Genomic DNA, 20,156 nt, shown 5'->3' with positions numbered 1-20,156 from the left:
CTCTCACTCTGTTATCCAAGTCATTCAGGAAAATATTGACTAGCACTGGCCCCAGGACTGAGCCTACTGGACACATCTACCCAGTTTGATTGCACACAATTGATAACTACTCTTTGATTAGAGTCTTTCAACCAGCTGTGCATGCACTGTATAGTCATTTCATCTAGTCCACATTTCTGTCATTTTCTTATACAAATGTGATGTGGGACTGTGTCTAAAAGCAAGATATAGCATATTTCCTGCTGCCTCCCATCCACTAGGCCACTGACTCTGACAAAGAAGAAAATTAGATTAGTTTGGCATGATTTGTTCTTGACAAGTCTATGTTGCCTATTCCTTATAACTCTATTATCTCCCAGGTGCTTACAAACTGATTGTTCATCTATTTACTCCAGCATCTATCCAGGTATCAAAGTTAGCCTAACTGGCCCAGAATTCCCCATTCCTCTTTGTTCATCTTTTTAAAAATAGTACTATGTTTGCTCTTCCCCATTGTCCATCAGTTCTCAAAAAGAATTGCTAATAGGACCAAGATTGCTTAGCTACTTCCTCAAGTACCTAGGATGAATTTCATCAGGCTGACCTGAATACATCTAACGTATCTATCATAGAAGATTAGAGTTGGAAGGGACCTCAGGAGGTCATCTAGTCCAACCCCCTACTCAAAGCAGGACCAACCCCAACTAAATCATCCCAGCCAGGGCTTTGCCAAGCTGGGCCTTAAAAACCTCTAAGGATGAAGATTCCACCACCTCCCTAAGTAACACATTCCAGTGCTTCACCACCCTCCTAGTGAAAAACTTTTTCCTAATATCCAACCTAGACCTCCTGCACTGCAACTTGAGACCATTGCTCCTTGTTCTGTCATCTGCCACCACTGAGAACAGCCTGCTCCATCCTCTTTGGAACCCTCTTTCAGGTAGTTAAAGGCCGCTATCGAATCTCCCTTCACTCGTCTCTTCTGCAAACTAAACAAGCCTAGTTCCCTCAGCCTCTCCTCATAAGTCATGTGCTCCAGCCCCCTAATCATTTTTGTTGCCCTCCACTGGACTGTCTCCAATTTGCCCACATCCTTTCTGTAGTGGGGCCCCCAAAACTGCACACAGTACTGCAAATGAGGCCTCACCAATGCCGAATAGAGGGGAATAATCACTTCCCTCGATCTGCTGGCAATGCTCCTACTAATGCAGCCCAATATGCCTATAGTACCTATATATACTTTAACTTGTTCTTTCCCTGTTTTGGCTTGTGTTCCTTCCCCCTTGTTGCTACTATTAATTATGTTGAGTATCTTGTCACTTTAACCTCACCATTTTCTTCATAAAAGCCCGTAACATATTTGAAGCCTGTTATCAGGCCTTCCCCCACCCTCTCCAGTCTTCTTTTCTTAAGACTAAACATGCCCCATTTTTTTAAAACCTTTTCTCATAGGTCAGGTTCTGTAAACCTTTCTGTGAGTGTTGTTGTTGTCCCATGCACCCTCTGATTTGTCCACATCTTTCTTAAAGCATGGTGCCCACAGCTGGATATGTTTACTTCCTGTATACTATTCAGTCACTAGGTGTCTGTATGTGCTGTATAGCATTCCAGGCAGGGGACAGTTCCTAGTAAACCAAGGAGACAAAGCAGATACTTCAGGTGTGTGGGAACTTGACTGGCTGTTTATCTACAGTCGATTTCCTTAATAAGCAGTTCCTTGTTTCAAGTCAGTAATTCCATATATTGCAACAAGCAGCTCTAAGTTTTATTCAGGTCTCCTCCACTGAGTTGCTATGCAACCTTGGGCAAATCACTTAACCTGTCTGTGTCTCATTTTCTTTGTATTTAAAATGAAGCTACCTCCCATGTGCAAAAACAGATTGAGGACCCAACTCTGCCCTCATGTACACCTCGCAGAACACCAAAGATTAGAATAAGGTTGCAGAGGATGCAAAGATGGCATTTTAAGGTTACTATGTCTCTTCATGCTTTAGCTTCATGTCTTTGCCTCTAAAATTCTTCAGCTGTTGTTGTTGCTTGTAGGGTAGCAAACCCCACTCAAAGACACCAGAGAATAAACCATTGTTCACACCCTTCTGCCTAAGGGTGGAAGGGCAGGATCTTTATTCAAGTTTTACTTCCCCACTCAGTCTCCTGGGTTGTAATTTGTCTTGACATCCCCAGCCCCCCGAGAAGAGTGGATGGCCAATTGGGGCTGTATGGCCAATTGGGGCTGGTCTAAAACAACACACCCACACTCCCTGAAAGCTGACATTATTAATCCTGGCGTAGTACTGGACACATCTGTTCTAGGGTTGCACATCAGGCCAGACTTTCAGCTTATGTAAATCAATGCCATTCCATTATAGCCACTAGAGCTACAGTGATTTATGCCAGCTGAAAATCTGGCATGTTGGCCAGCAACCTGAAAATCCTGTCAAGTTAGTTCAGATTCTGCCAGACAGATCAACCTGCTTTCCTACGGAGCCCAGGGCTGGAAACTTCAACTATTGCTTAATGGAATTCAAGATACTGTGATGGGGGTGTGGATGGTGTTAAAAAAGGCTCCCCACTGCACAGCGTCCTTTATCATGTGACGACACCCTACTGAAAAAGAAATCCAAGATATTGCAACAGTTTGGTGCCTGGAGTCCATGATGTTGCAATGCAGACAAGACAGAGAGACTAGAGGAAATCTGCAGGGTGCACGCCTAGGTCTGAAGTCCGTTGAGTTTCCGTCATCGGGTTGTAATTGTCCCTTGTCTGCCTCCCCTCAGCCCTACTTGCTGCCTTAGTGAAGCTATGGGCCTGACCCGAAGCCTAACGAAGTCAGAGTCCTTCGAGTGACTGCAATGGGTTTTGGACTAGACTATCAGTGAACTGAGCATAGGAGCCGGATAAAAGAGGAGCCATGTGTACCCACATGGTGGCAGTGTTGCACCAGAGAAGAGTCATGGTGGAAGACAATGATCTCCATGGGGTTCAGACTAGTTCTCTTAACGCTCTACTGAACAAATCTAGTTAGTGAAAAGATGCTGATGCTATTTTGTCTCCCTTTTGTAGGCTAAATGTTTCGATTAACTGAGTCCTTTAGAACATGGATTATCTCACTACCTTCAGATTGTCCTACACTAGGGTGAGCAGATAGCAAGTATGAAAAATCGGGACAGCGGATTGAGGGGGGGGGGACGGGGCAGGTAAAAGGCACCTAACTAAAGACAAAGCTTCAAGTATCTGGTCACCCTAACCTACACCAACTCCAAACGTAACTGCAGCTCTGAACTAGCACAGTGGTTCCCAACCATTTTGGCTCAAGGGCCACAGATATCATTTTTACAAGCCTGAAGGGCCACCAGTCTCCACCAGCAGCCTGCCCACCCTTCAGCCAGATGGAAGGAGTACAGTGAGGAGGCAGCCTCCTCACTGATCTCCCGTCCCCCTGGCTGCAGCAAGGAAACCACACACATCCTGTAGCCCCGTGCGCTCCACCTGGGTCCTTAGGCAGAGGCTCCCTTCTACAGCCAGGGGGATGGGAGATCAGTGCTTCCCTCCCTCTGGCTCCAGCAGGGACCCCAGCACCTATGGATCCAGGCAGAGCGCTTTGCTGTGCTCCCTGCTATAGCCAGGGGGAGCAGAGCCCTCATCTCCCGTCCCCTTGGCTGCAGTAAGGAGCTAGCACCAGTCTTGTAGCCCTGCAGCAACACGCTCTGCCTGGGTCCTTAGGCAGCGACTCCCTTCTGCAGCCAGCGGGAGAGGAGCGGCGGGCTACTTTGACAGTCCATGCAGTTCACTTTTGGCCCACAGGCTGGGAACCACTGAACTAGCACTTGGAATATCCACACATCCACCTTACCCGGAGGTCTTTTATCAAAATAAATTATGTAAAATGTTGAGAGACAGACCAGAGGAAATCTGATGAGTGCATGCGTAGGTCTGAAGTCCGTTAAGTTTCCGTCAGCAGGTTGTAATTGTTCCTTGCCTGCCTCCCCTCAATCAATCAGCAAGCCTACATCCAAGCCTCTTGCCTCATCATCAACATCCTTCTATTCAAATCCCTTTCGGGCAAACTGGGCTCCTGTGTTTGTTTGAATACGTGTATTCAACATCAAATGTGTTTAGTCGTTGAAAATCACTTGTGAGTTGAATAATCTCGAAATTTACGAGCAGAATGCCAATACCATCACAGGGTTCTTTGCAAAAAAAAAAAAATCCATCAACCTTCTTTCCATCACTTGTCATATTTGTTGCATATTTTCAAACACTGGTTAGATCTGCCAATATGGGGACTGGCTGGTCAACACTTGGCGTTGTTAAAATTCACTGAACACGGTATTTGTCAAAGGGTATCTGACCAGTTCTAACAGTATAAATACAAGGTATACCTAGGAGAATCGCAGGCAAAACCCACCTGCCACTGGCATCAATGGGAGTTTTGCCATTGATTTTACGAGGAGCAGGATCAGAGGCAAAGCTAGGGGTTCTTTGATTGCTATCTCTCAATACATTGACAAAACTACTGTCACTGAAATCATTGGAAAAACTTGCACAGAAATTTCCAGATAGGATTAAATTCAGAGTCTTTCTAGTCCAGTATCCTGTCTCTCTATGGTCAGCACCACATGCTTCAGAGGAAGGTGCAAGAACCCCCACAGCAGGCAAACGTGGGATTACCTGGCCCCCATGAAGTCTGATCTGAATCCCTAATAAAGATAGGCTAGAAAACCTGATGTTTTTGGCTTAAATCCTTTCTAATAGTATGTTTTTCCTAGCATTAGCTATTGGGATCAACTGTCTCTCACTCACAAACACACACACGCTCATACACACACACACACACACAGACACACCCCACTTGTGTTTATTTCTAACCACTAAGATGGCACAGAACATTGGTTAATTTTGAATTGCATAACATTTGCAATCACAGCCACAAAGTTACACTAATGTAGCTTTGTGCAACGAATGGCCTTTTTATGTTGAAAAAAATTCCTGTCTAGCCAAATTACTACTGCATTTACCTGTGTTGGACATGGTTAATGGAGTCATATTTTCTACAATGTAAAATTTCTGACCATTATAATAGCCAATTTCCATTTTATTAACATTCTTTTCGGCAGCCCAGTATTTGCAAAGACATTAGAGAAAGTTCCAGGAGAAGCTTTTACTATCTGGAGCTTTTAGACTTTATCCATCAACCTAATTTTCACTAATACGTTAAGCCATGGGAAAGTCAATTAGATTTTCCTTCTACATTATGCTTTGCATTACAACTAGAAGTCAAAGCCAATCACAGGAGCATGAGGAGAAAAAAATGTGTTGTAAATATAATTACAGCGAGGCTACGGGCCGCAGTCTGGCTTTCCTTCTATGATGCCATTCCCATTGAAGTCTATGGCACCCCGGTGTGCATGTATCCAAATCCAGAATATGTAGGATCAGGGTCTTAGGGTCAAACAGTTATGCAGGCGATTAAGGCCAGGTCTACACTGCAGACCTACTTCGATATAACTATGTCACTCAAGGACGTGAAAAATCCACCCCCCTGAGTGATGTAGTTATACCTACCTACCTTCCCCACCTCACCTCACCCCCGCCATGTAGTCAGCATTGGGTCAGCAGGAGAGCTTCTCCAGTCGCCATAGTTACCGTTTCTGGTGGAGGTGGATTAACTAGGCCAATGGGAAAGTTACCCTCAGCATAGGAGTACGGGAAGACAAGCCCTCAATTTATTCAGATTAGTCCCATTGACTTCAGTTGGGGTTACTCCCGTTCCTAAAGTTAGGCAGGATTGGGGCCCACATCCGCATGTGGGATAGGAAGTCTGGGATTGTTGACTGGACGCTGTCCGATCCTCTGAGCTTTCAAAAAGAGGGCAGAGTTTTGCTCCTACTATGTATATCCATCTTTCTCTCCATGGTATGTACTTGTATGCTCTCCCATCGCCATAGCAGTAGCGCGTCTCCAGTTGGACTCAAAGCCCTACTAAAAACAAGAACAGAGTTTCCTTTTCAACCACAAGCCCAGAATCACAACTATAGCATTCTTTGGCTCTCTCCTCCTCCTCCTCGCTGCAGAGCAGACAAAGAATGGGTGCAGTACTCCACATCCCAGAGAGCCTGATTCACCCCTGCTTCGTTTCAGCTGTACGCCTTTGGAACTCCAGAGAGATCAATGGAATGACCCAAGGGTTGAGTGGTGTAAGGGAGGGCAGAATCAGTCCACACCGGGTTCCAATGAGTCACAGCGTGGCTTTAAAACTCACACGCTAAAAAAAGAAGAACTGCTTTGAAGACCCTGACAATGACCATTCTGCAGCTGATGTGCTGCTTTTCTGTAGAACATTTTGCTCTGCTGGCTCCCACACGAATCCTCTTGTTATATTATTCCCAGCACATGGACAATGAGGGTTCTCTGGTGCACCAGGCCTTTCAAATAAATCAAAAGAAACACATTGAGATGATTAAAATGGGCTAGATTCAAAGGAGCTACAGAGAAAACAGGTTTAAAAAAAATCAGTGAAAAAGCACTTCCTCTTCATTAGGGATTTTAATTAAAGTCTTACATTCATGATTCACATTGAAGTCTGTGGTATATGTGCCATAAGTAACAGCGGAAGACTAGATGAATAGTACCCATCAAATAATGTATTTGAATGTATTTGAACATTCATTATTCAATCAGTAATTGCTTATACACCAATAAGATCTATAGCAAGTCTAATAATTATATCTCATCAGACTTTCAGCAAAGACTTATTTGTCCCCATAAAATGATGGGGTCTAAAGTAGTGGTTACCACTCAAGAAAGATCTTGGAGTCATTGTGGATAGTGCTCTGAAAACGTCTAATCCATGTACAGAGGAAGGGAAACAAGCTAGCAGAATGTTGGGAATCATTAGGAAAGGGATAGATGATAAGAAAGAAAATCATAGAATCATAGAATCATAGAATATTAGAGTTGGAAGGGACCTCAGGAGGTCATCTAGTCCAACCCCCTGCTCAAAGCAGGACTAACCTCAGCTATATCATCCCAACCAGGGCTTTGTCAAGCCTCAGCTTAAAAACCTGTAAGGATGGAATATCATATTGCCTCTTTACAAATCCATGGTATGCCCACATCTTGAATACTGCATGTAGATCTGGTCGCCCGATCTCAAAAAAAGATATATTGGAATTGAAAAAGGCATAGAAAAGGACAATAAAAATGATTAGGGATATGGAAAAGCTTCCATATGAGGAAAGATTCATAAAACTGGGACTTTTCAGCTTGGAAAAGAGATGACTAAGGGGGAATATCATAGAGGTCTATAAAATCATGACTGTTGTGGAGAAAGTAAATAAGGAAGTGTTATTTACTCCTTCTCAATACATAAGAACTAGGAGTCACCAAATGAAATTAATAGGCAGTAGGTTTGAAACGAACAAAAGGAAGTATTTCTTCACACAAAGCAGAGTCAACCTGTGGAATTCCTTGCCAGGGGACGTTGTGAAGGCCAAGACTATAATAGGGTTCAAAAATGAACCAGAAAAATTCATGGAAGATAGGTCCATCAATGGCAGGGACTGCTGTTCGCCAGAAGCTGGGAATGGCCAATGGGATGGATCACTTGATGATTACCTGTTCTGGTCATTCCCTCTGAAGCACACTGCTGGAGGACAGGCTATTGGGCTAGATGGACCATTGGTCTGACTCAGTATGGCCATTCTTATGTTCTTACGTCTAATATATAGTTCGATGTGCAGTTTTGTCCTGTGTTTGACAAAAGAGTTTATAGTTTCCAGAGGGCTGTAATATTTTAGTCGGGCTCAATGCAAGGGAAACTGGCTGGGGCTTATTGGTCCATGATGTGCAGCAGGTCAGACTACATGATCAGGTGGTCCCTACTGTTATTATTATTATTTGTATTAATGTAGCTCTCAGGAGCCCTATTCATGGACCAGGATCCAATTGTGTTAGACACTGTATAAACAAACAAACAAAAAAAAAGAGTCTCTGTCCCATGGAGTTTACAAACCAATAAAAGATGAATGATGATAGATGGATACTGGTGAACCAATGGGGGAGTACAAGGAATCACTGGGACAATATTGGTCAGTGTGGAAGGCAATGTTCTCTGCACATCATCATCATTTTGGCTTAACAATTTATGACCAGCTCTGATTCTTAAGTGCCACTTTTTCAAAATTACAGAAAATTTTCATCATCACTATGACTATTATTAATTACTAGTATCACAGTACCACCTAGAGACCCTAAACAACCCCCCCCCCCCCCAGGTCCAATTGTGCTAGGATTTATACAAACATGTGGTAAGAGAATACTTTGGGGCAGAGATTTACAATCTAAATGAACAAGACAGACAAAGGAAGTATTGTTTATCACCATTTTATAGATTGGGAAACTGAGGCATACAGAGGAAATGACTTGCTCAAGGTCACACGTGGAGGGTCCAGCAGAGATGGGAACTGGACCCATGTCTCCTGAATCTCAGTCTCCTGTATTAAGTACAAGATCATCCTTCCTCTCTGTTGGTCATTTATGGAAAAGAGTTTTGACAAACGAGAAATGCCATTTATCAATTGAAGCTAAACAGTCACAACTAACTCCTTGTTGTCCCGTTGATGTATGTGAATCTTAATTCTCAAGTAACTTCTAATTGCTCCTCTGGTTGAAGGGAACAGAAACTTCCAAGTTAAGGTCAAGAAATAGTATATAATAAACATTTAAGTGTCAGTGCATTCTTTTAAATGGTCTTCTGCAAGTTGACTCCCCCACTTCTCTCAGTGTCAGCTGGCACAGGGATTGATTCACCTCATGTGTGTATTTATCTGGGGATAACCTCTATTAAACCCTTAGTTCAGTGGTGTAGCAGGTACTGCTGGAGAAAACGAAGGCATTCAGAGCTCATGTTGTTCGAAAGCACCTTGATCATTCATTTTTCTCATTCTCACTCTCCCTCATTATTTTGGGTTGCAGGGTCAGCTCACAAAGGGTAAGCCTCAAATGGATCTGAACCTGAGCCGATTGAAATCAACGGCAAAGCTCCCACTGATTTCAGTAGGTGCAGGATCAAGCCCTATATAAATATAAGGGGCAGGAGAGAGAGAGAGAGAGGAAGGGACAGAATAAAAACACCACGTTCTCTACACATTCTCAATCGTGGTGTCCACCTAGGTAGGCTGTGAGCTTTTTAGACAGGGACCATGTCTTCTTCTGTGTCTTGTGCAGCACTGATTGTATTGTTAGAACTTAATAAAGAGCTAATAAATAACAGGGCTAGCTGTCTCGACCGGCTCTGCAGCTTCTACTACACAGAGCCTTTTCCCTCTCTCACGTACTGCTGCATGATCTGATGCACCGCATAATCTGTTCAGCCATCTTGTGAAGCTGCATCAAGGAACAGCAGTCCAGTTAGACAGCAGCTTTTCCAGCATCTTATTCTTGAGCTTTTCCCTCTGCTAAGTTCACTTTGCACAGTGCACGAGCCCCTCTCGTTGCTGTTTCTACTACCTCGGTCCATCCACACACAGTAGCTATTCCAGCTCCCTCACCTTCCAACTCCCATCTTTTCTGAAAGCGATTCAGATGCTGGTTCCTTATTCTCTCATTTACAGGTTCTGTGGAAAGCAGCAGCTGAGCAAGGTTACAGAGCACACAGAAATAGTGATTCTCTGCTCTAAACCCGTGCTGGGATTCCTGCAAATAGTTCTATTGGTTCTGATCCATTTAGTTCCAGGCCTCATCAAGCAACACTTGAAGATAGGGATTAAGTGTCATGAATGATTATAGTTAGCATTTACTGGATGTAGATCTTGGTGTGTTCAAATACTAGCACTCACACTATTAATATGATTGATTCTGTTTCACAGACATGGAAACTGAGGCATGGCAAGACTAAGTGACTTGTCCAAAGCAAAGGAGCAAGACAGGGGTGGAATTAGAACCCAGGCGCACACTGACCACCAATGCTGTGTCCAGTCATCCAGCCCACAGGGTAGATGTCATGCCATAGAAACAGGGGGCTCTAATGGATTGCGCTCCTAGCGCAACATAAATGCAGTTCACAAGAAACTGACAGCTAAGTACAGCAAAGAAGTTCCATATCGTGGGGGGGTTTGGTGAGGTGGGACTAATAGACAGATATGACCAGACCCGAGTTGTACTACTCTTTTCTTCTTTTTTTTTAAATCAAAAGCTGTGAAGCTAGCAGCAGACTGAGGTCACCATAACAACTGGCAGGAATCATTTAAAAAGGATGTGTGTCAAAGTACAGGATTAAAGCAAACATGGTCCAAGAAAGAAGAAGCTTCTAGCCACAGTTATGGGGGAGGAGAGAGAAGAAAATCGGCATTAAAGGGGGAACCTCCCACCAAAAACCCTCTACCCGAAGCCAATTTAAAGGACATGAATTAAAGCTCCAGCCTGCTTTGAATTGTAGCTGTGCAAAACCCAGCAGCACAAACAGGCAGGAAGGGTATCGGGGGGGTTCAGTGTGGACAAGTGTCCATCTCCCAAAAAGCCACCATAAGGACAGGAAGCAATGAGCAACAGAAGAGAGGTGAAAGGAGCAGTGTAGAGAATGAACTCCCCCTAAAGAGCCAGGTCATAACTGCTGCCTATGTTCACCTGTACAGTGGCGAATGACAGAATGTGAGAGAAGTACCAACTATCAAAGTGCTATGTAAACAGCACATTGCCCCTCACAGTCTTACTGTTCCGCCATTATGACGGGATGAAAACAATCTGGGAATTCTTCACGGGCAGATACCATTCAGTGGCTGGGACACTTTGCTGACCGGCCTGGTAGCACACTGCGACTGTCTTTTGTCCTCAGCTAGGGTATTGTGAGAGACGGGAATACCGTCCACATGCTGGTATATTGATGAAGCAGTGAGAAGAGGCTGGAGCACTGGGGGTGGCCATCACATTTTGTGTTTGATCAGTGGCAGCACAAAGACCACCAGCTGCGCCCCAGCATTACATGTAAGTCTGCCTAGATGGCTCAAGAGATCTACCACCTGCACACCCGGCAGGCAAGTCACCATCCGGTCATCACAAACTCAGCTATCTATTTCCAGAGGGGTAACCGTGTTATTCTGTATACAGCAAAAACAACAAGAGTTCTGTGGCACTTTAAAGACTAACAAATTTAATATTTGTAGACAAGCTTTTGAGAGATTTCAGCTCTCTTCTTTAGATGCAGTAATACAGAAAATAGGAAACACAGAGGCATCTTATAGATATCCAGGTGCATTGAGAACAATGGGGGAGGTGGAGTCCGGTACAAGTTAAGACCTAATGACGACCATTGAGTAGGAGGTGAGAATGGGTGGGCAAAATAATTTACCTTTGGTAGTGAGATAGCCACTCCAAGTCTCTGTTTAAACCCAGTTTGAATGTGTCAAGTTTGCAGATCATTTCTAACTCAGCAGTTTCTCTTTGAAGTCTGTTCTAATGATCGAGTCCCCCATCACTTTTACCTGTCTTTCCCTAATAACAGGAGTTCCCTCCCTCAGAGAGATATCCTCAGTGTGAGAGGATGCCATGACATCATCTGGAAGGATGGTCCCAATTAGGGGAACATTTCCCTCCTCTCCAGTTTGATGTTCACCTTTCCCGAGACTTTCATCCTCCTCAATAATATAGGGCTGTCATACCAGGGGTGGAACCAGTCTACTGTGTCCCGGAAAGTCTCATTTATGTACTTCTGTGTCTCCCTTAGTTCCTTCAGTTCAGCCACCCTGGTCTCCATAGTCCATATGCAGTATCTGAAGGCCAGGAGCTCCTTGCACCGAATGCACACATGCACCACCTGCCAAAAGGGCAGGTAATCGTAGATGTTGCATTCAAAGCAATAAACTGGATAGCTCCCACTTTGTTGATGGACTTCTGCCTGCATTCTTTCTCTTTTATTGTTGTGTTTTTTTATTGGGCAGGGGGGGTTATTGTCTTTAGTTTACAGAATGTTAATGAAGTGTATCTACTCCCCCACTCCCCATCTAAACTCCTTCACAAAACTCCCCTGTTAGCAGCCTCTGTTCACTAGCTCCCGATCCAGGAACCCTACAAATAGCGGCCACATGCTGCTTCCTTTAACTCTGTTGCTGCTGCTATTCCCTGGGCCACTGCCCATGTAGCCCCTTCCTCTTCACCCTTACCTCAGGGTTCTGCCTGTTCCCTGCTTGAGCAGGGTCTCTCTCAGGCCTCCTCACCTGGAGAGTTTCACAGACTTCCAGTCCTTCCTCACTGTCCTGGTCTAAGCCAGCAACTGAACTGCTTACACCCTACAGCTCCTTTTATCTGAGCCTGCTAAGCTCTGATAGGTTGCAGGGAAGCAGCCTTTCTAGGCAGGCTTGGAGGACCCACTTTCACTGCTCCTTTTCCTGGGACAGGTGTGGTAGGACCATGAAGCCTCCATCAGAGGGCCTCAAAGGACCTCATACGTGCTATCACAGGTGCGTTTTTGGCACTTGATCAACTCTAGACAGGACTACAGAAGGGCATTCTATCTGGGGATACCTTTGAAAGACACCCAAAAGTTGCAGTAAAATGCAACAGCTTTCTTTACTGTGGACTTTGAGTGCCATACAAGATGTCCGTGTCACACTCAGTATGAAGCCATGTGACACCTACATTCTGGATATCTAAGAGGCCACCTCTTTTTCCCTGCGTACCCTGACGCTAGTTGAGCTCAGCTCGAGTATTTCTGTTAGTGGTCTGTACTCTAGTGGACTGGGGCACTTTTTTTAATGGAGATTCCTTGATTCTGGAGTTGTCAGTTTCCCTCACCGGAGTCTGAAAAATCCACCAAGAAAGAAATGCATATGGACAGAAAATCACACTCCAGCTACCTGATTCTTTAGCCACATTGATTTGCGAGTGGTGCAGGATTCCAATGTCAGACTGCTGCAATGCTGACATTAGCTTTAGCTACTAGCAGAGAAAGCCTGCTTCTCCAGCCTCAGTAAAAAAGCGTATTTTCTCTAGCTACATTTTATTGCTTGTAAAGTCTCTGATCTTAAATAGCCATCTCCACTGCCTCTCTCTATCAATACCTATATAATAAGATTCCAGAACTGTCAACTGTCTATGTCACTCTGAAGCCTAGAATGTTTCTTGATTGAGTGAGATGCAATGGAAACAACTACAAGCATGGTTAAGAGCTTATTCTGTTCACAGTATCACCAGGTTCGATCTCCATTGACATCAGTGGTCCATTACCATCCAATTTTTAAGTTTTCAGCCATTTTGACTTTATGAATTACACTGAGACAGCAAGCTGTGTATCTATGCAAGACCAAGAGACCTAGACTGTTGTAATCTCAGAGGTAATTGAACCCATCATGAGCTTTACTCTATAGTAATTTACATGCAGCAGTCTCATTGGCTGCATTCAGGAGACTGCACAGATGGCGGATTACTTGGCCCCGCGTGTGACAACTTGGGCTTTCAGCTCATAGTACAATAATGAAGCTGCCAAAGAAAGAAATGCTCTAGCTGGCAAATACCCTGAGCAATTTTCATCTTGGGCGAGACAAAGAATATTAATATCTGTCTATCCACCTTAGATATGTCACAGTAGTATCTGAATAACTAGTGGTCTTATTGACGCTATTCTATAGACTACTCGTCTTGAGAAAGATATAGGTATAGTGCGGTACTCCTCTCTCTCTCACACACACACACACACACACACCTCCTTTTCCATCCTTACTGACCTATTTGTTTTTTTCAAAGGAATGATATATTTCAAAATGAGGAAGACCACAGAAGATTTCCTGAATCCACCAGAATTAATCATTACAGCTAATCCCAGTGCCTCAGAGGCAGCAATGCCTATTGTAATTGTAATGCAGCAGACATGGGAACAACCTGCTGCCTGATTTTCTTCTGGCAGAATATATGCAACTCCCATTGGTTTTAATGGGAAATTATTCACATCCTGCAGTAGGAGCTCAGAGTCTTTGTGGTTTTAGCTCCCCAGGATAGTAAAACTTGGGCAGGACACAAGGAAGGTAAAGCTTGGGGCTACAATGGATGGTAGAAGACATGAGGTGAAAGCCTCAAGAAGACCACCAGTACCTCTTTCCCAACCAACTCATGGGGTGGAACTGGCCCTGTCCTGATGAAAAGGCCTTATAGAATGTAATAATGAATGAAATAGCTCCCAAATAGTATTGTAGCCATCCTACAGAATTAGTTATATCCCAGCCATGCAACCTTACATGATGGTTCAAACCATATATGGAAAGGATCTCATTTGCCCTTAAATTCCATGGTATTTTAGAACAATTTCTACAGAACTCTGACTTTAGAGAGTTTCATATATGTGGTACACACAATATAAATAAAACCATTTTCTCTCTATTTTCAAGTACAATACATAAATGCATCATAATCATGCTTTTTTAATGCAATGGATAGTTTCCCAAGTTGAGCATTTGGGGGGAGAAAAAGAAACAAACAACCCCCCCCCCACTTTTTTGTGACTAGAGAGAGGACTCAGCGAGAGCCAGTCATACCTATCTTTTGGGTTTCTGAATGAAGGTCATTTCACAATGTCGAGCAGATGGCAATCCCTGAAAGCTGCATTCTGTCATCTGTACTAGCATTTACTCAGGCTCTGATCTACTAATTTGGATGAAAAGAATTAATCACCCCAAAACCCCTCAGTCGTGCCAAACAGAGACTTGTGGGTGCTTTCTGGACTTCAAAAGACTTCATTCGAAAGACAGTGTTTTCACTGAGTGGAAAAAAAATGAAAAATCAGAAACATGCCAACCTTGCTATTCAGGATCACAGCTCATTAAATTACACCCAATGGGACCAAGATGCTTCACTGTAGTGCCTTGACCTTCTTTCTTACATGGCAATCCAACATCACAGCTTTGCCATACATTACCACAGTTTGTTTACTTACCAAAGGTGAATTGGGATGCTTTGAATGGCCTGTAAACTAGGACGCGTTAGCAACAGAGTCAGCACTAGTCCTGTACTAAAAAAATTTTATGACAAATGGCAACACTACTTCCCCTAGAAGACAAAAATGAAAGCAAAGTCTCTGGATTGATGGGTGGAGGTCACAGATGCATTTTCAAGAGAAGAAATGCTGCATTCTGGGATCACAGCAGAATTACAGCTCAGAACCCTGGATCTGTCCTTAAGTATTAGAGTAGAAGAAACTGGGGAGTGATTCCACAATTCTCAGCTGGATGGATCTTGAAACATCATTTTGGTTACATCTTATGTGAAACGTGATATCGTGTTGTATTTGGTGTTCAACCCTTTATAAGTGGAACAGTCATAAATGTGACTATTTCTGCACTCTACCCTAGAGAAACAAAAATAAAAAGTTGTAAGGATGATCCAAAAAGATCACAGGTATCTGAGTGGCTCAGGGGACTGGTAACGGATGTAGAGTCTTCCACTCCTGGGTCAATTAGTACAAAGCCAGTCTGAGTTAGTAGTGACCTGAAATTGTTCCAGATGTAATATCTATGTGGTTACCAGATGATTTGGCAGGGCTTGGTCTTGCTTCTTGTGGACAGGCTTACACATAAGTGCAAGTGGTGCCACTTGGCACTGGCTAGTGATTTTGGCATGGAGACCATGAGGGCTGAATGGGGATTTACAATGAACTTCTTCTCCCCCCTCCAGGTCAAGGTTGGGAGCTCAACCAGCCAAGTGACAAAAATCCAAAATGCAGGAAACAAAATAATTCATGCAGAAAACTTAAAATACTGCTGGCTTCATCCCTTTGGAGTACATAGCTCCATCTGTAAGTGCAGTTCTGCAGCTGTTTAGTTCTGATGCAGAGAGAGCGCTAAGCTTGTGTGGAATGTAAATAAACGCAGGCCTGATGTGGCTTTTGGCGCGGGATAGTTGGGTGGTTTGGGGTTGAGGCATGTTTAGTATAAAGAAATCTTGCCGGATGTCATTCTCTGCACTGTCAATCCAGCAACATCCATGAGCATTGCACTGGCTTAAAAAAATAAAAAGAAAAAAATCTACGTTGCCAAGCTTCTACTCAGGATATTGAAAGAATGCGATTACAAACCACTCAAAAGTAGGGGCTTCTAATGGAACAACATCTGACAAGCCCTCTATTGAAAGCAGGGCTGCTATAATTATATCAGAAGAAAATGACAAATCAGCTGCCAGTGGGTGCACAATAAACATCATAAAAGCATTCTGCCTTCAGAGCGCGAGAACCCATGATTATTGTACTGGGAAAGCTTTTGGTTGAACGGATCTGCTGCTCTGGAGATGACCTGAACTAGTTTGGCCATCAGACTGAGTGAGCGACTGTGTGTGTGGTTGAGAATTAGTATCCATGTCTCAGGCGCTTCAGAAATCCTTGGAGAGGGCAAGAATGTTCTTGCCTATGTTATCTGTGAACTCCATAAAACACTGTCATGTTGTTTTTCTATCACTAGCCTTTGATGATTTAGTAAGTGCCCCTCTGTCCTCTGAGTCACTGAGAACCAATGCCTCAGCACTATTGAGGCTACTGCAGGTGGCCTTATATTTTATAGGACATTAAAAAAAAAGCTTTTCATGATGACATTTCGTCATGTAAAATCCTATGTAGCATTTTCACAAGAGGAAATGTGCTTGCTTCAGTGTCCTGATCAAGGGATTTGCACACATGTATTTGTGCATGAAGTCCTTACTTGCTCAAACACACAAAGCTTTTTCTGTACAGTGTTTGCAGGTATAGGTATTTTGCAAAATAGCTTTACAGATCAGGATCGAGTTTTATTAGTATCCCTCTCAATGGGAGCTGCCGTTTAATGGATACATCTGACGGGACTGGCGCTGGGAGGAATTGTACAAAATTGTGTTGCCAAACAACTTTGAGTCTGTCTCTCATGCATTCGAGTGGGAAGCTTCTTAATGTCACTAGTCAGGCTAAATAGTTTTATAACTAATAATAACTTGCTCAACTTCTAAAGATTTTACTCAGGCAAAATTCCCATTCATTTCATTGGGAGTTTTGTATGAGGAAGGACAGAGCACTTGATTGGGATAGTTAAGCACAACCGTGCATGGAAGATGAGGCACAACATTACTGTCCCAGAAGGAACACCAAGAGGTACTAGCCTCAGGCTGCATATTCAGTGCTACAGCTCCCCTTCATTGGCCTACTGCCAGCCAGCCAGCTACCCTGACAGAAGCCTGAGGAGGTAGGACCATGGCCCCACCCATTTCAACCCCTCTCTGTCGTCCCCCCTCCCCCCCCCCCCAAAAGGAGCACTTCATTCACCCTCTGGTGAATGAAGGGCCTGGAATTCTTCCTGACCTTTACATGGAGAGAGGGTCTAAGGAACATCCCCTCTTATATGACCCATCACCACCACACATATGCACAAAGGCCAACCAGAATCTGACCCTGAGTTTTGACTTCAGAACCTGTGTTGTTTTTTATTTTGTATAAATAATCTAAGGCCCTTGGACAGCAATCACATTTCCCATTAACTTCAATGGACGTCTAAGGGCACAGCTTTCTATTTTGTAACTAGCCTTAGTGTAGTCACAGTCTCTCTCACACACACACACACACACACACACACACACACACACAGGAAGCCCGACATATTGTATACACCATGTCTCCAGCAGCCCCAGTCCACTGCAGAGCTTTTGATTCCCTTTAACAGTACCAAATGCTTGGCTGTACGATCAGCACGACTGCTGAATCTAGCAACCGTATGGAACCAATGAAGAAAGGAGAAGGGCACTTTACCGTCTTCAGAGTTAATAATTCTGAACAGAGCAGGACACTTGACAAAGACGATTTCACCCACGCTCGCAGACTTCCAGCATGTAATATTATCCCACATCCCAGGGCATCCTAGAGAAGAGAATGAGAGAAATAAAGAAAGAGTTGCAATCAAATCCAATTCCCTTTCAATTTGCTGTAGTGCTTTATAGGTATCTCCATCTCACATCCATTAACATCCTGTCCATTACTCTAAAGGAGTGTAACACTTTCATATAGGCTGAGACTGAGTGGAATTGTTTTGTACAGACTGCAATAGTATTAAATGGGAAGCATTATTATGGTACTGGAACATACTGGGGCCATACTCTCTGGGGGCAGAAACTGAAGCCAATTAAGCTCTGCCAATCAAGCTGTGACAATTTACTCCAATGGAGAGCATGGCCCCAGTATGGAATTCTGCTCTAATGTAGCTACACGCGAACTTAGTGGGCCAAACCCTGAGGTTTTTCATCGTTTTTTCCCCTCAGGCAAACAAGTCTCTGGGATAAAACCTAAGAGGTCCTGAAGACCAGAAAACCCCCCAGGAGGTCAGATCCTCTCAGGATTTCCTCCAGACCAGAAAACCCCCCAGGAGGTCAGATCCTCTCAGGATTTCCTCCAGGCAAACTCCCACGGGAGTGACGAAGGACTATATGAAATGCGAGGGTGGGCCCTTGGCATGGGAGTGCAGCAGATGGGAGGGCACGAAGGTCCCAGGTCCCCAAAAAGATGTAGGCACCTCACTCCCAATTTCAATGGACATTAGGAGCCTAAATACTTTTGGAGCGGCTGTGTCCAAGAACCTCTCCTCCTTCACCTAGTGCTCCTGGAATAAGGGCAAGGCACCAGTCAGGTATGTGATAGTCCCCAGCTAGGGCAGGGGTATCCCATACTCCCCCTCCCATGTAGGCGGAATTGATTCACTGCTTTAAGGCCAGAAAGGACTGTTATGGTCATCCAGGTCTAGTCCAACCTTCTGTATAGCATAGGCCAGAGAACCTCACCCATAATTCCAGCCTCAACCACATTATTATCTTTTAGTGATGGAGAATCCGTCCCCTCCCCAGGGAGAGTGTCCCAATGTTAAAAACATGCACCTCATTTCCCATCTGAATTACTCTGCCTTCAACTTCCAGCCATTCAATGGATCTTACAATACCTTCGTCTGCTAGATGAAAGCGTACTCGCGGTCAGAAGTCTCCCCCCATAGGTATTTAGGATCTGAAAGGCATTTAGCAGGCCATTGCTCTGCTCAGCACTGCAAGGCATAAGTGATTTAGACGGCTAAGTCCCATTTTCAAAAGTGATTTAGGCAAGTAGGGCTGGATCTTTAAAGATATTTAGGTGCCAAATGCCCACTGGTTTCAATAGGAGTTAGGTTCCTAACACCCGATCCTCAAAAGTATTTAGGAGACTAAGTCCCATTGACTTTCAATAAATAAAGCTCCTAAGTCACTTACGAAAATGGGGCTCGCGATCTAATCACATAGGCCTTGCTGCACTCAACGCAGCAATGCCTAAATACCTTTAAAAATCTGGGCCTCATAGGCGGTGATCGAGTCACTGTTTCACCTTCTCTCAGATAAACTACATCGACTGAGCTTCCAAAGTCAATCAATCACTGTAAGTGTGTGTTCCAGGCCTCGATCCAATCTTTAGCTCTTTTCTGAACACACTTCCCGTTTGTCAATATCCTTTTTAAAGTGTTGACATCAGGACTAGATGCAGAATTCCAGCAGTGGTCCCACTAATGCTGTATACAGCGGTAACATCACCTCTGCTAACTTCTACTCCACATTTCCCTGCTTTTAAGTTGATGTGCTCCCATCACAAGCCCTGTGTTTGAGCTGTCCTTAGCCAGTGTGACAGAGCCAGAGCCAGCCACTGTAGTTTAAAGCATCCTTGAGGTTGCTCTAAATTATGCTGGGGATTGGGCAGGTAGAAAACTGGCACTGGGGTGCCCACTGTGCCCACCATATTCAACTGTGCTAAGCAGATAAAAGGGCAGATCCTCAGCATGTGTAATTCATCATAACTCCATTGACTTCTGTTGATCTGCCCCATAGCATGCAGAGGAGAATCTTCTTTTTCTTCTTATTCAAGTAAAACAAACTTTTTTGTTTAGGATGATGGGCAGCAACATAAAACACTAAGAAAACAGAAAAAAGGCTCATTCTTATCAGCTTCTGAAGATAAGGTGAAACAGCTCAGCACCTGTTCCTTTCTGAGCACGGTTGTCAGAAATACAACAAGCTCTAAACATTTTCCAAGGAGCATCTCACTGTCCAGGAAATTCTCTAAGATGACCTCTGATGTAATTCTTTAAATCTAAAGTCCCCAACATGCAGGGTCATAAACCTGGAAGGCTTGCCTCTCTGGAGAAGAGTCCAGAGAAATCCCTCAAGTTCCCCAT

General features: G+C 44.0%; 1 protein-coding gene across 1 annotated transcript in view; it reads right to left on the bottom strand.

Annotated features, from left to right (window-relative positions):
- ADCYAP1R1 (ADCYAP receptor type I) overlaps nt 1–20,156 on the bottom strand; it is a 172,999-nt gene that overhangs the window by 52,208 nt on the left and 100,635 nt on the right. Inside the window, exon 4 of the mRNA XM_067530411.1 lies at nt 17,726–17,833. Within this exon, the coding sequence (XP_067386512.1) occupies nt 17,726–17,833 (108 nt within the window). The remainder of the gene's footprint in view (nt 1–17,725; nt 17,834–20,156) is intronic.

The sequence above is a fragment of the Emydura macquarii genome, unplaced genomic scaffold (genome assembly GCF_026122565.2).
Source record: "Emydura macquarii macquarii isolate MOO-44397 ecotype Brisbane River unplaced genomic scaffold, CSIRO-AGI_Emac_v2 contig_3080, whole genome shotgun sequence".
Classification (NCBI taxonomy): domain Eukaryota; kingdom Metazoa; phylum Chordata; order Testudines; family Chelidae; genus Emydura; species Emydura macquarii.
This window is presented reverse-complemented; position numbering and strand designations above follow the sequence as displayed.